This window comes from Lichenostomus cassidix, chromosome Z (assembly GCF_008360975.1).
Source record: "Lichenostomus cassidix isolate B80296 chromosome Z, HeHo_3.0, whole genome shotgun sequence".
Lineage (NCBI taxonomy): Eukaryota > Metazoa > Chordata > Aves > Passeriformes > Meliphagidae > Lichenostomus > Lichenostomus cassidix.
This window is the reverse complement of record NC_139511.1, coordinates 32,276,762-32,292,557: the sequence shown is the minus strand read 5'-3', so window position 1 is coordinate 32,292,557 and position 15,796 is coordinate 32,276,762. Positions and strand designations below refer to the sequence as shown.

The 15,796-nt window shown below is 38.8% G+C and overlaps 1 protein-coding gene across 1 annotated transcript in view; it reads right to left on the bottom strand.

The window, feature by feature from the left end:
* The window catches only part of CHSY3 (chondroitin sulfate synthase 3), a 134,800-nt gene that overhangs the window by 116,438 nt on the left and 2,566 nt on the right, over positions 1-15,796 (bottom strand). Inside the window, exon 2 of the mRNA XM_085042060.1 lies at positions 15,450-15,733. Within this exon, the coding sequence (XP_084898186.1) occupies positions 15,450-15,733 (284 nt within the window). The remainder of the gene's footprint in view (positions 1-15,449; positions 15,734-15,796) is intronic.

Below are 15,796 nucleotides of genomic sequence, written 5' to 3'. Positions count from 1 at the left end.
AAAAAAACTTTTAAAAAAATGTAAGATTTTCTCTGGAAACCTAAGACTATAGAAGCAATATTCTTAAGAAGATGCATATATCAATTAAAAAATCTGAAGATTTGAGGATGAGAACATAGCTGAGAACGTCTATGGGCATATATCTTGGTTTAAACAAGCAGCTTACTTAAAAGTTACTTTTTTGGGACCTTGGCAGAAAAAAAAAACTCAAAAAGTACAGAAAAAACATACTTCCTTCTTAATAACCTCCAGAATTGATTAATGTTTCATGCACTGAAAATGACATTTTCCCTTCCTATGTGTGTTCAAAGCGCTGAAGGAAACATCAACAGCCCACATAATTCCTTTAATATGTTTGCCTAGCACATCTATTTCATTAGCAAGGTATTTTGTTTTCACAGACAGATCACAGCTTTTATCGAAACAGTTTCACTTCCATGGTAACATGGAGTAATTTTGTATGTTTTTATGGGCTTTCATGTCACTTCAAAAGCAGATGGAATAGTCAGAGCAAAAATTTTAATGCAAACAAAACCAAGTGGCAACAGAACACAAAGGGCAGAGCCATAGAAAGAGACAGAGGATGAAGGAAATGTAAGGAGCAAGGAGACAGTTTTATGGCAGAAAATAAGTCACTATATTCAGTGCATGACATATATTTAATTGAACTTTTAAATTGGAGAGATTCCCCATAAAGTAGGCTAAAAAGATATATACAGAGAACAAGGGCAGCAAGGTAGGAGAGGAGACAAACCTTCCCTAGCGGAGAAACAACTCCACTTAACCAAACATTTTGGTGAGTTTCCTGCTCCCACATGGTTTTGTGTCACCCAAAAGCAGAACACAAAAAAGCTGCTGCAGACTATGACAAATCCAAGGGCTGCATGTCTCCCACAAGCGACAGGTTTCCCACTACAGCTGTAAGTAAAGGACATAAAAAAATGGTGATTTTTATCAGAATAAAGAGAGAAGGCAGACTGATTTCATCTCAGCTTATAACATCCATCAAGGGCGGTAGCTTTAATGCACATACTAAGGGTCCCCAGAGCTTCCACAAGAGTTTTGCAGCTCTTCTCATCCTTTGAATGCCAAAAAGGCACTGAAAACATATCTGTTCATACCTAAGGATAATACAGGTAATACAGGTAATACAGATCACTCAAGCAGACTCAAAGGCAGTTTTAGGTCTACAACTTGCACAAATTTATTTACCTATGAAAAGCTAAGTTCTGCAAAAGTAGACATCTCTCTTCCAAGAAAGCTGCCAGAGCTGGCAGAGCAGACTGCTTCTACACTGCAATGACTGAGCCGTTTGTTTGGTATCAGTTGGAGGACTGATGCCAACCTGAAGACACAGCCATGAACTAAACTGCCTAAGGAATACAGGCACACATGAAATTTAACACACATATATTTATTACTTATTCCTGAAGTTTAAAAGCTCTGAAGAAGCATCAACACTGGAAAAAATCCATGCATTTATGCACATCTTGTTTTCACAAGAACATAATTTCCAAGCCATCCAAAAACCTCTTTTTAAAGCTTGTATATTATTGTAGGTATTTCAAGGAAATAGTCTCAGGCTATCACACTGAACAGTAGAGGCACGCTCTTCTAGCATTTTTCACATCTATATATATACACACACATGTGTGTGTGTGTGTGCACAAATATACATACACATTTCTTCAAGCTTTATTTCCAGAAACAACTGATTGGAGTCTTCCACTTCAATTCTTCATGAATTAAGGCATTCATGAACAGTACACATATGATATTTTCTTTTCTAAATTAGGTATGAATTCATAGCACAAAAAGACCTGTATTACACAGTCAATGTGCTTCAACCAGAAACATCAATTCTGCCAGCAGACTCCAGTACTCATTCAAGATTTGTCCTGACTACAAAGGGTGCAGAACAAAATGGGAAACTACTGTATGTTTGGCTTCCATAGATATTCAGCTTTAGGTTCACATAACAGATATGAGAAAGGAAGTCCAGTACTCAGAGATAATCCTTTGGGGGGTTCTGGTTATTTGCAGTCATTTAACAATGAACATCAGAAAAGAAAATGGCCAATGACAGAGGATAAAGATGAAAAACCAAAAGGTGACTTTCTTATAAGATGCACTGAATTGCCTCTTTTAGCTGGAATTAAAGACCTCAACACGTAACATAATGTGACTTAGTTCTTTGTGAGATGAGACCTTTCTTATCCACCAACCATTTGCCTGCTAGGAGGTACAAGCAGACTGGGTGCAACTGCGGCATTTTCCACATGGGACATGATCAAACAGTACTACACATTCCCTCTCACGCTACCACAGCGCCTGTGGAGGTCACTGTGGGAACCAGGAATATTCCCTTTACACAAGAAAAGGCAAATTTTGGCTGATACAACAACATCATGTTTAGGATGGCACAGTTTTCCAATGGCAACAGGATTAAACAGTAAATTTTTTAACAGTATTAACAGTTTTCCAATGGCAACAGTTTTCCAATGGCACTGTTTTCCATTGGCAACAGGATTAACAGTAAATTTTAACACAACTGAAATATTCTGCCAGTCCGAAGTTCAATAGGTGAAAACGGCCAAAGATGACACTGACCTGGCAGTACCAAACAACTGAAAAATGGTGATGAATTTACAGAGTGACAAAGCATTAAAAATAATAAATGCAATCCTGAGCTGCAATAGCAAGGCTGAACACTCAGCATCACTGTAGAAGTCACAGGTAAGTTTCCACACATACTATCATATATAATCCTGATTATAATTTTAAAAAAATAAATTGAAGAAGAGACTGTGGCAAATGAAAGGAAGGGTGATTAAGAGAACAAGAGGATCATGAATCCTTATACCTCACCAAATAAAAGCTCTGTAGTACGTTACCAATACAGATACAAAGCATAAAACAAGAGCTCTCTACAGTAAATAGTAACAGCTCATAGAAGAAAGAACAGCAGCATATTTGCCTCAAGAAGTTAAAAGGGCTACTTATTGCGGAAACTGCATTTATACAACATTCCAGAGGCACAGGACAAGGAAAATGGAAAACTCTATTATTTTAGACAGAACTCAATGTGTTCATAAAAACTAATGATGGGATGTGTGGAAGGTATCTTAAATACCTCCTCTGGGTCTGTGAATTGATGGAAATATTAACCTGTTAAGCACAACAGCATTGCTGGCTTATCTGCACTGATTAACAGATGGCAAAAACTCTACTGAACATCTCTCATTACTATGTAGGTTTCCCCAGTGAACAAAGAATAATAACTACACCACAAAAAATACAAAAATTGTTTAAACTGTTTATAAATAGAGCAACTCTTTATGATTTCATTTTTATACTAGTCACTAAAGCTTTTTTCACCCGTATAACTGCAATAATTAACCCAGAAACTATTTTTACTACCTATCTACATGATCATTATGGATATGACAAGAATAAAAAACCTTACTTCATTTGTACAGGCTCGTATCTACTTGGCAGAAAAAGACTTACTTGGACCAAACTGACTAGTATAATTACGGTCAAACAGAAACAACTAAATAAAAGTCAAAGAGGAAAGAACAAATCCCCTCCTCCCCCAACTCAGGGCATCACATTTTGTTTTATTTAACTTAGGAAGAATACAGAGTGTACCTACATTGAAGGTAACATGGACATTAAAACTAGGATAAACATCAGCTAGTTTATTTTTGTTGGCCATTCCACAGATTTATGACAGAACCTTCAAATAAATCTTTCTGAAGGCCATTTCCAAGGAAAGCACTCAGTCCCCAAATGACGTTTAGCAATGAAAAATTAACAATGAAGTTATTTACTAAAATTACGGGTTTAGTACTAAACTAAACATTCCAATTAGAAACAGCAAAGTTCTTTTAAATTGAGATGACCAGGAAGCTCCTGCAAGTTCTGGCCTTACCCGGCAGGAATACTACTTCTGAAGTGTATTTTTTACACAAAAAAGAGGGTATCACTACCATACAGAGCTATGAAAAGTTTGACTGCTCCTACACCCAGGAACCTATTTTAACACAATTGTTCTGAGGTCCTCAGTAAGCTTTTTCCCCTTCCGAACTCATGAAATTTTATGAGTATTTTGTCAACACCATATATATCTAACGGAAATCCTATTCTGATCAATATGGATGATTAAGTGCTTTCACATCCCTCAGTGCACTGGCAAAACACAGGCAGTAAGTGAATCCTATAGAAAAAAATCTGGCCTATTTAATAGAAACATAACAACATTCTAATGCTAGACTTTTACACGAGGATGAGCGCCCTACATTACCAGATAGTTCTAGGCACAACAATTGCTATAATAACCAGTCTCCAGAAAAAGTTGGTAACAAACTAAATGACATGTATTTAAGGGTCTTTATGATTATTTGCTCCCTGAAGTGGAGTAATAAGGCAAATGGCAACACTCTGCATTACACCTACAAATATAAATAAATACCTCCACACACACAAATGTATATGCTTTGGGCATTCAAAGCATCACAGAATTTTCAAGGTTAGAAAAGACCTTCAAGATCAAGTCCAACCATCAGCCCAGCACTAGACACTGTAAGCCCTAAGTAGCATCACCCAGCACCAGATCCAGATGCCTTTTAAACACCTCCAGGGATGGTGACTCCACCACCTCCTTAGGCAACCTATTCCAGTGCCTGACCACCCTAACAGTGATAACTTTTTTCCAACATTTAGTCTGATTCTCCTGTCTCAGCTGAAGGCCATTTCCTCTCACTGCAGGCACAGTGGAAGAGGCTGACCCCCAGGTCACTACAGCCTCCTTTCAGAGAGTTGTGGAGAGCAATGAGGTCCCCCCACGAGCCTCCTCTTCTCATGACTAAACAAACCCAACTTCTTCAGCCAATCCTCATAATATATGTTCTCTAGCCCTTTCATGAGCCTTGTTGACCTTCACTGGACAAGCTCCAGCACCTCAAAGTCCTTTATAAAGTGAGTGGCCCAAAGCCCAGCTGGAGGTGCAGCCTCAGCAATGCTAACTACAGAAGGATGATCACTGCCCTGGTCCTGCTGGCCACACTGTGCTTGGTTCAGGCCAAGATGCCATTGGCCTTCTTGGCCACCTGGGCACACACTGCTCACGTTTAGCTGCTCCCAACCAGCACCCTCAAGTCCCTTTTTTGCCAAACAGCTCTCAAGCCACTCCTTCCCCAGCCTGTAGTGCTGCATGGGTTTGCTGAGACCCAAGTGCAGAACCAGCACTTTGCCTTATTGAGCCTCATGCTGCTGTCCTTGGCCCATTGAGGGAGTCTGTCCAGGTCTCAGGAGAGCCTTCCTACCCTCAAGCAGATCAATGCTCCCACCCAACTTTGTGTGTCTACAAAATTACTGAGGGCACCCTCAATCCCCATGCCCCAGTCATCAATAAAGATGTTGAACAGTACTGGCATCAAAATCAAGCCCTGGGGAACACCGCTAGCAACCAGCCACCAACTGCATTTACCTCCATTCACCACAACTCTCTGGGCCCAGCCATCCAGACAGTTTTTTACCCATGAAAGAGTCCACCTATCCAACACATGGGCAGTCAGTTTTCCTAGGAGAAGTACATCTAAAATAATAAAGCCACTGCTGTTCAAAACATTTTTCCAGTGATCAGTTAGGAAGCTCAGGGTGGGCTGGCCTAGTTGGTAAGCATACTACAAACACATCACTCTCAACCCAGTCAAAGCTCTCTGCCTCATAAAGACTATACACCTTTTATATCTCCCTCTCACGACAGAGTTGCCACCTTCAAGCATACCTGCCAGCACCACAGCATGGTTAGGGATTTAGGAACAGAGTTTGAAGTTAGGTTTATTCTTGGACATAACAGACTAAAAACTTACGCTAACAGATTTGGAAGAGGGGACATGAGCACCAACTTATTATGGCAAGGATGGAGAAATGCCCAATGCATAGTTGTGGTACAGAACTCTTTCTTGAAAGTACAAATAATAACCAATTTTTGCAAAGACATAACTTCATGACTCTAAGCAAGCCTCAAGCACCAAATCCCACAAAAGAAATGCATATACACTTACATGACCCCCTTGGACCCATTCATATGACATTTTTCAAAATTATTTTGTACTGTTTCTCCATGTTTTCTATTCTAGTCAACTACCCTCAGTAGGTGCAGTTATTTCCCCATACCAAATGAAGAAAAAGAAACCACAAAAATCTAGCATAGAATAAAAGGATGCAGAATACTAGCATCTGCTTTCATTCCTTCTTGAAGGCCAGATCCAAACCTAACAGATTATTTTAAAACAACAATTAAATATATAAAAAGCACATTACAAAACTGTTTCATTTGCTGAGTTAAGCACTTTCCTAAAATCTTAGTCATCAGCTATGTTTGTTGTAGCAAAATTCCCTGACTTCTGGAACTGACACTCACTGCACTTCAGAAAATTTGTCCCACATTGATAAAAAATTACATAAAAAGTCATGGTGTTTTGTCATGATCAACAATAGGCAGTTGTGCAGTTCTAGTAGCATAAGAGCTGGTCCATAAGATCGGCCCTTCCCATGACGAAAAGTTATTATGATAAGAGGTGTGCTACCACCTGCAGCAGTAAAGAAAAAGCTTTCAAGGAAAGCTAAAAAAAGTGATGTTAAATTGAAGGAAAAAACCCATATATTCAGAACAGAAGGACACAGATCTAACTAAACAGATAAATTTAAAACAAACTGAAAGTTAAATCCTAAGCTTCACAGCAGAGAGACTGCAATAAGAACTTAGAAGCACAGCTTATTCTCCAAAGGACCCTTGCTGATGCCCCTGGAAGCTTGGTTGTCACCTAGGCACAAGCTTTGAACACATGCATATGTACACACGCACATTTCCATGCATGCAGATTCACAGTGTATGCCTCACACAGCAGCAAAGGCCACATATATTTCCACTGCACTGCAGGCACATATACTGCTAAAGAAATGCTGCATTTCTTCAATGCATTTGTGTGCCATGAGGAGCTCATTCACGCATGCTGCACCCACGAAGGACCCCATGAGTAAACACCTCTCTTATACCAGCAAATGCAGAGTCAAAAGAAGCAGTGTCCCTGATGATCAATTTTTTTTCCTTCAGACGTTAATTTGCCATGGAATGGTTGTAAAAAATAATAAAGAAAAAAAAAAGCACAGAACAGTTTAGGGACTCAAACATTTTAAAAGCACTGCAAAGTACTTTAAAGCACTCCTGAAAGAAAAAAGTCTTTCAAAGTAACAAGTACACAGACACAAAAAAAAACCCAAACCAACCAAACAAAAAACTTCCCACCCCATTTAAAAATTATTAAAATGAATACTTTCAAGTTTCTAAATAAAATATCACAAGCTAAAAATTAAAACCGAACAGACAATCTGTGCAGTCAGTACCTTGGGTTTAGGCTTTTGGTATCCAGCTGTCTGGTTAAACCCACATACTCCAGAAGACTTATTTTAAGCCCTTTTTTTTTACATTTTTAAGTGTTCATAAAGGTTATTTTACTAAACGTAAAACTTCAACCAATCTGCTGAAAGTGTATCTCAGAAGCACTACATAAAACATAATGCAAATATATCTCAAAAGCAATCCATCTTTTAAAAAAAAGTTAACTCCATTCCTAGGTTCATTTTAAGACTAAATCATAAATAAAACAGTATTCAAGAACCCTGTATCAGTTACCAAGCTGCCTGTCCTCCTCCAGAATTTCCTAAAATTATACCTCTAGTTCAAGATGTTCTTTATTTTTGAAAGTATATTAATGCTTTAAAAGAATTCTTACAGGCAGACCAAAAATCTTTACTTAGAGTAATACCCAGAAGCCAAAAATATTGCAGGTGGGGTGGAACTACACATTTATTTGCCGCCCAGTTCCAAATATGTACTAAAAAGTGACCAACCTGGCACTTGTCTTGAGCTTAAATCAGTACCCAGCACTGGTCTGATGAAATAAACTCCTCAAAGCATTGCAATTCTTGCTACAATTTTAATAATAGAGGTATTCTTTGAGTATTTCATGTTATGAAATGTAATGAGGTAACTAAATAAAAACATATTGTACAGAATATGGTACAGCAGCATATCCTGATGATGAGTTAATATATTCCTTCTCACATAAGAACTGAAAAGAGGTGGCAAGCATTTTGGTAATGAGAACAGTAAAATAAAGCATGAAGACTTGAAATGATGCAACTACACTTTATGCGTATTTGTCCACCTGAAAAAAACTCCCAAGAAGGATACAAACCAGGAGAGTAGCTAGAAAGATTATTCTTGTAAAAAAAAGTTATATCCTATTGTAGTAGATAACTAGGTTTCAAACATACATTTAATTAGCTCTTATTTAAAATAATTTTTTTAACTCTCCCTGTTTACAACTCCCAGCTTCTCTCTTTTGTGAGCATTTTCTATTTCAGTAGAAGTGTGTCTTTTGATCTCAAAAGATGTGAAGTTGGAAAGTCAAAGTCAGGAAAAAGTTATCTCTGGGAGATTTTTATAAACTGGGATGAGAACAGATAAAAAGAACAGCCCAGAACAAGTAACAAAACCCATCTACACCGGGGGTTGGGAGGGAGCAGGAGGAAACAACTTGTGGACTATAAGCATCTTTGAGAAGACTTTCAGTACTTTCAGTAACTCTCTACTATTTCATTTTAACAAACCAAGTAGGACATGGTTCAGGATACCCACATGCAGAACTAAAGACACATTTTCAATAATATAAGAGCTTTTTTTTTTGCTTGCCTGTGGGATCCTTCGGTAAGTCAAACAAGAGCTTATTTTTAAAGAAGAGAAGCTCTGAAATACTTGCTTTAAGAATAATAAAACATTTGCAATTGACTAGAAAGCTGTTAACTAAGCCACATAGTCCTCCACACAAATAGCTGCTGCTATTAGAGAAAAACATCAGAAGGGAAGTGTAGCTGTAGTAATGCAATTTTCAGATCTCCATGTGCTTCCATTGTTCCCCACTCGGTGTACTATTGGTTCATTTTAAAACATGCATCATGCTGTACCCGAAAACCTATTGGTGTGTAACCCTCCTGCCAATCTTCCCTTCATCCTCCTGGGACTAGCTTAGAGAAAGCCAGCCCCCACCCCCTCTCCTTCCCCTTAAAAGCCAGAGCCTGGATCAGAGAGGGGTCTCCTCTCTGGGCTGGCAGCCCTTACCCTATCCCTGCCTTTCCTTCCCCCTTCTCTTCCCCTGCAACCCCCTTTTCCCCAAATCCCAAATAAACCTCCTTGCCAGAACAGAGATGGAGTCCAGTTCTTTCCTTCATCTCACTATATTCCTGCTGAATTGACGTGGTTTGGAGACTGACGCCATACCGCGGAACCACGGGGGCCGGGCGCCCCAGATCTGGTGGAATTACATGGACCAGAGACCCCGGTCCAGGCGGGAGCCGCCCTGTGCAGCCCCCCTGGACCCTGATACATCATGTAGCCATGTCAAGGACCTGAAAACACACCCCAGAGTTTGTCAGCAACTTGCTAACTCAGCACCAGGTGTCAGAATTACACAGCTGTCAAACTCCAGAAAGGCACAAGCAGTATTTCCTCTTGGGGCAGGGCAGAAAACACACGATGCTCCACCTGAAACCAAGACAGAAATGTGAGAGACCCTAGCATTCAACCAGGTGAGAAACAGCCCTCTTAGCTCTTGGCTCCATGGATCAGATGCCCTCATACAGTGGACCACAGCCACGGGCTTATGTGTTCTTCTGCACATCTCCCTTGTAGCTATGAGAATGGCATCCTTCACAATAAAGATGCCAAAAAATAGTGTCTCCAACTCTTGTGCTGAACCACATGAGGAAACACGACTCAATAGCACGCCAGTCCCAGGGATGACTCTGCTCTCTCACCGTGAAGTTCCTCAACTTCCCAGCCAAGCTGATCATGGCAGGGTCAAGAAGGGGCAAGAAGACAGGGAGTTCTCAGGGGACATGAACCCAAGGAAGGCAGTGCCCTCAGGCAGTCTCCCCAGATGCCACAGGTAAAAGAGCAAATGAATGACAGGAGGCTACATGGAAAGCCAGAGAAAGAGCAGGAAATGTACATAGCACAGTCAGGGTAGGCAGCTCAAGCAAGGACCAGACAGAGCCACACAGGGCAAGAGTAATGACCCAATTTAGCACCATGGTTACAGCAATAGGATATGCACTTAATGATTGGCATTTATTTGTATCATGTACACACAAAACCACTATACTACAATAGTATGAAAATACAACTCACTTTCATAACCAGGTGAGAACCAGATAAAGTAAAGAAGTTTCGTAAGTATAGTTAACACCACTAATTGGATAGATATTAGTAACAAACAGTTAAGACAGCACACAAGCAATCCTGTATCAGAAAATATCAATTTACGCAAACAGGGCTAAGGCCTCTGGGGTCATCTGATTTCTCTTTATATATCCTCAGAGACCCCTACTTCAAGGGTCCACTCTTTCATGCATTTTTATTCTAGGATCACTGATAACTCACTCTATGTTTTTGTGGGGTTTTTTTAAACTATTGGCTGCATTTATGTAACTACCTAACGACGCCATCCAAATTCAACAGCTTAAGTGGGGGTGGGTACTGCTGCTTCAAGGCTGATCATTCCAGTACCCAAATGAGCAAAATACTATCTTATCATCATCATCAAAGGCACATACGGCTCTAACGCTTCTGTTTGGTGCAGGGCTCAACTCAAAGCTTAGTAGTGATCTTCACCAAAAAGAGAGATAAAGCCTCAAATGAAAAATGAAAATATATTAGGAAGGAAAACTTAAATTAAAACAGAAAATATACAGCATTTTTAGAGGAAGACATAAAATGGCTTACAAATGTTCCAGTACCACCAGAGACAGACCAAATACCAATGCACTGTAAAGGAAACTTTTCTGAGTACACAGCTTGATCCGAAGAGGCATTTTCCCATGACACTTACTGCAATATTTACTGTAACTACTGGGAATCAACAACAAATAGGATAATGGAGAGCTTTTTTACAAAAAAAATGTTACAGTAATGAGACCGCATTCTATGGTTGTCCTTGAACTTTGGAATCAAAGGGGGAAAAATACAACGGGAAAAATAGATATACCATTTATGTCAGCTGCTTGTATGTACAAAGTATTATATTTTCTTTTAACATCAACATACACAATAGCAAAAGATCAAAAGTGTATGGAATGCTTTGGAGGAATGTTGTTTTTAAGTTTAAAGTGAATGTAGCAAGCATTAGATTTGGTAATCTTTATGGGTCTTTTCTACCTAGAGATATTTGATGTGATTTTCTTCCATAAAAAAGGAAAGAAGCCTACAAAAATAAAAGCTTTACGAACATTTGAATATATGTTACAAATACATCAATTAATTTTCTTTAAATGTTTTATGCTGCATTTGCCATTTTTCATTTTCTAAAAAACACATTCTCTGATAGGTATTCACACCCTGACAAGGTTTGATTTCTGCTTCAAATGTTATAGCCACTTAATCCATACAGAGCATTTTATTCAGTAATTTTGTGGAACTACACTATTTGATCTGTTAAAAACTCAGGTTATAAATTACTTAATGATTTTCCAAAACCCAAGATATCATTTAAAACTTGGGCGGGGGGGCCTGGGAGATAAATAAATCAGCCCTTTATTGCAAATGGTCATCTATACTAAAGTCTCTCTTAACAGTAAAACAAGGAAGTACACACCATCTCAGATGTTTAACTATATTTTTGTTTTCAGAAGAACAGAACATATACGACTCACTAAAATCAAGCTAATGTCTTCATTCCTCTAAAAGAAAAACATTTGAAGGCTTCAAAATTAGTGGAAGAAAATGACAGCTTGAAATATGCATTCTGAAAGCAAATAAAAAGGCCTTTTTAATCTCTACACTTTCTGATTTGGAGAAGCAGAAGATGCTATGACCTTACAGAAACTAATAGACTTTTTACAGAGACACTTTAGACAAATTTGTCAGGTTTATTATAACTCAATCATTACTCAATCATTACAGCATCATCAAAACTGTAGGAGGATAAATTAAAACATAATTGAAAAAATATACCAGAACGTGTGTATCTCCTGTAGAAAGAAAACAATCCATCTAAAATACACTTCTAGCAGATACTTTCTCATGAAGCAAGGAAATAGACTAGATTTAGGCTAGATTTCCACTGTTGCTTCCACCCAATTTGAATGCAAGCTGCTGCCAAGACAGCAGTTTTACACTTTTCTGGTCTTTTATTCCTAGCTATGACCACCTCTTTTTCTCCTGATCCTTGTGCTCAGCATAGTGAATCCTGCTCCTGCTTCAGCTCACCACAGGGCTGCACAAGTCCAGCAGAACAGGACATCAGCCAAAAGGAGAAACCAACCTGAGTGTCCTCTTTCTGTCCTGCGTTTCTCACAAGGAAAAAACACTGTTATTAAATTCACTCTCTCAGCAATCTAATGACTAATTCTTTATTAAGAGTGGAGGAGCTCCATGAGCAGAGACAGAGAGAGGCTCATCACCTCAGCTGTGAGTCACTTGGTATGTGGGAGACCCAATCTTTAGACGTGGCTTCAAATCTGGCCTAACTAGAATTTAACTCCAGAAAGCTCAAAACATAAGAGTGGTTCACTGCAGGCTCATAAACCTCTTCTTTTCTTATTAATTCTCCCAAAAAAAAAAACAAAACCAAAAACCAAAACAAACTGGCAAAAAAAAAAATCAAAAAAGCAAAGCTGTAACTCTTCTTGTCAGCAAGCATATTATGCATACAACCTACCATATGCCAACTGGCTAACCCTAAGTAGCACCAGAACAAACCCTGACAGGTAGCCAGTCTTAACTACACCAACAGAGCCACTCGGCAAAGATCAAGCATTTCAGGTTTTCTCAGCAACTCTTTTACCTTCTGATCCAGTTCTTAGAAATGAAATCTAGTAAAAAATGAGGCAACAATGATTCACCTCTTCTGGAGCTGAAAAGCTCCTATGAATTTTAATTTGTTACCATCTTTCATTAGTCTTTACAAGATATACTAAATACAAATTATACATCTTACCAAAAATCAACTAAGTTCATAATAATCTTGCATCTCAACAGAACTCTGTATAATACTTACATACAGAGGAGCTCAGGAAAAAAGTGTAAGAGGCTATACAGGATGTTCTGGCCCCAAACTTAGATTCTGTACATATGTATCTGAGGGAATATTCCCCTTCTAGCACGTTTCTGATCTAACGCAGGAATGAAAAAGCACTCAGAAACAGTTTCAGTGCCCCAGGGAAAAAAAAATCACCCTCATTACCAAATAATCTAGCAACCTGCAACATGCAGATCTGCTCAGGTGGAGTATCATACTGCTGCACAGCACAAACTCTGCCAAAGCACAAATGCAGCTTCTCTTTCCAGACACCCTATTTCACTCTTTCCTATCAACATAGGTTTAACACTGGGATAACATCTTAAGCAGCTTTGTCTTAATCATCTGCATCTTCCCAAGCAGCTTCTGTACTGGGAACAGAGTCAAAGACTCTTCAGAATCAGACAGAAATACTGATCAAAATTAGTAGAGACTATTGCAACACCCAATGTATTTTTTCTTCTTCTACTCTTTGTTACATAGACCTAGGTTCTTCAAAAGCAGCTGACAACCAAAACTGATGTCACTCAGTTCCAGATCCCATACAAACAGGGTGGTTTCCTTTAAAAGTTTGTTTTCAGGCCCCCATCCTACCAGGAAAAGTTGAACTTTTGGGCAATCATAGAAATCAATCTCCAAAACTGTACTTTTTGCTCCATCCCCCTTAAGCTTACTGCCTGGAGCCAACATTTCCTGACATTCAACATCAATATAAATTATAACCATGGTGATAGTATTTTGTGTTCTCAGGCTTTTTTCCTTCCACAGATTTCTCCCCAAGCCAGGAAAACAAAACCAAAACCTCTTCCAAGATACAAGTGTCACAGCAGAATCACAATGCCTTGATCTGATACAGATCAGCAAGCATCACATGCCTATAAGGATTGGAAAATAGCTTTGTACAGACATAGCCCAAACACATCAGAGTGTAAGATTAGGCTGTCAATGTACCAGGCAATTTGGAAGTCTGATTAAGAACCACTAGTCCTACATAGCCCCACATCAATTTCCACCAACACCATAAATGCCTTCCCTGCTCTACCAGAGCTACAGGTGTAGCTCCACTCTAAATTACTTCACTGTGGCATTTACAACATGTAACGAAATAGTCTTGAAAAGCATCTTTCTATTGTGAAGTAAAGAAGATTTGCCCCTCTAAAATTTCTAATTAACTAGTACCAACTACACATTATATTCTTTTGTTCACCTGTTTACATACACTGTAGCCAACCAAACCTATTTATAAATGGTCACCTTTCCCTGGGCCACTCAGAAAAAAACATTTGCACAAAATTAATTTTTTTCTGTGTTTTTGTCATTAAATAGCACATAACCTCTTTCTGTGACCCATTTAAATGCATTTTTCCCGATTAGTGAGAGAGTGCCACAAGAGTAAGTGCATATTAATATTAAAGAACCAGTCAAAATAAGTGAAATAACATTTATCATATTAGCTATCACCCTTTAGCCCTTCTTGTAGTTGTATGCTCAATCTATTTCTATCTGTGGAGACAGTCTTGCAAATAACCACAACATTCCCAGAGAAACCACCATGAATTTTAGTTATGGCATGGCAAATAAAATTTTTGGGTACTGCAACAGATCCCTATTACTTTAGAAAATGTTAACACTGAATGAAGTAATTTTTTCCTAAAATTACTTCAGCATAAGAAACTCTCTTATACTACACGTGTTCTTAATACATTTTAACACTGTTCTACACTAAGAAAACCACTATTAAAGTTGCCTCATAGAAAGGCAGTGTAACAAATTTCATTTCTGTACAAAAATCCTCAACCAAACAACACCTATTTCTCCTTTTGCCAGTAACGAACTTGAATAAAATACATCTGAGTGATTACAAAAATACAGGCCATTCTTCAAATGCCACAACATATTTCAAGAAACTGTGATGCAGAGCAAATGCAATGTGCACATCCAAACTTAAAAAGATCTGCCTAAACAGATGTGACCTGAACAGTATATATCAAATACAACAGTTTACTGTCAAGGATTATGTTGAAACACTCTAGGTAATGCTCTAGCAACTTACGGCATAGCAACAACATGGCTGCAGTAATTACCACCACTGAAAACTGAAAAACACAAGCAGAAACAAATATGATTACAGCAATACACTGTGAATGTTTTCCTCTCTTTTTTCCTTACACCCTGCAGTTCACATTCTGATGCAAGCACTAAAAAGTAATTAAAGTGGAAAGAGATTGAAGATAGAGCTACTGACCTCGCAAGATGAAAAACTCTGTAAACAAATAGTGCACTGCAATTTACACTGTCACTTACCTCATAGGACCAAACACACTGAGTTCCTCCAAACCTTCGGACACACCTGCCCACCTCCACGTCCTCATGAGTAGTGTACATTTCTCGAAGGCATTCGCCTATATGAGGCACCATCCTCCTGAGAACCTCCCGGCTGAAGATCATTCCTGGCCCTCCCATGCAGAAATTTTCTCCAGGCTCCAGCCCGAGTTTTCCGAGTTCTTCAATATTACCCAGACCAGTCTGCCCCAAATACAGAGGTTTACTGCTGTTCAGTGAGCGAAGAAACTCCTCTAATTTTTCACCTGACAAAAAGAAAATATCACTGTTATTTCTCTGACTATTCTGCCAGCCATCTCTTTTCCTGT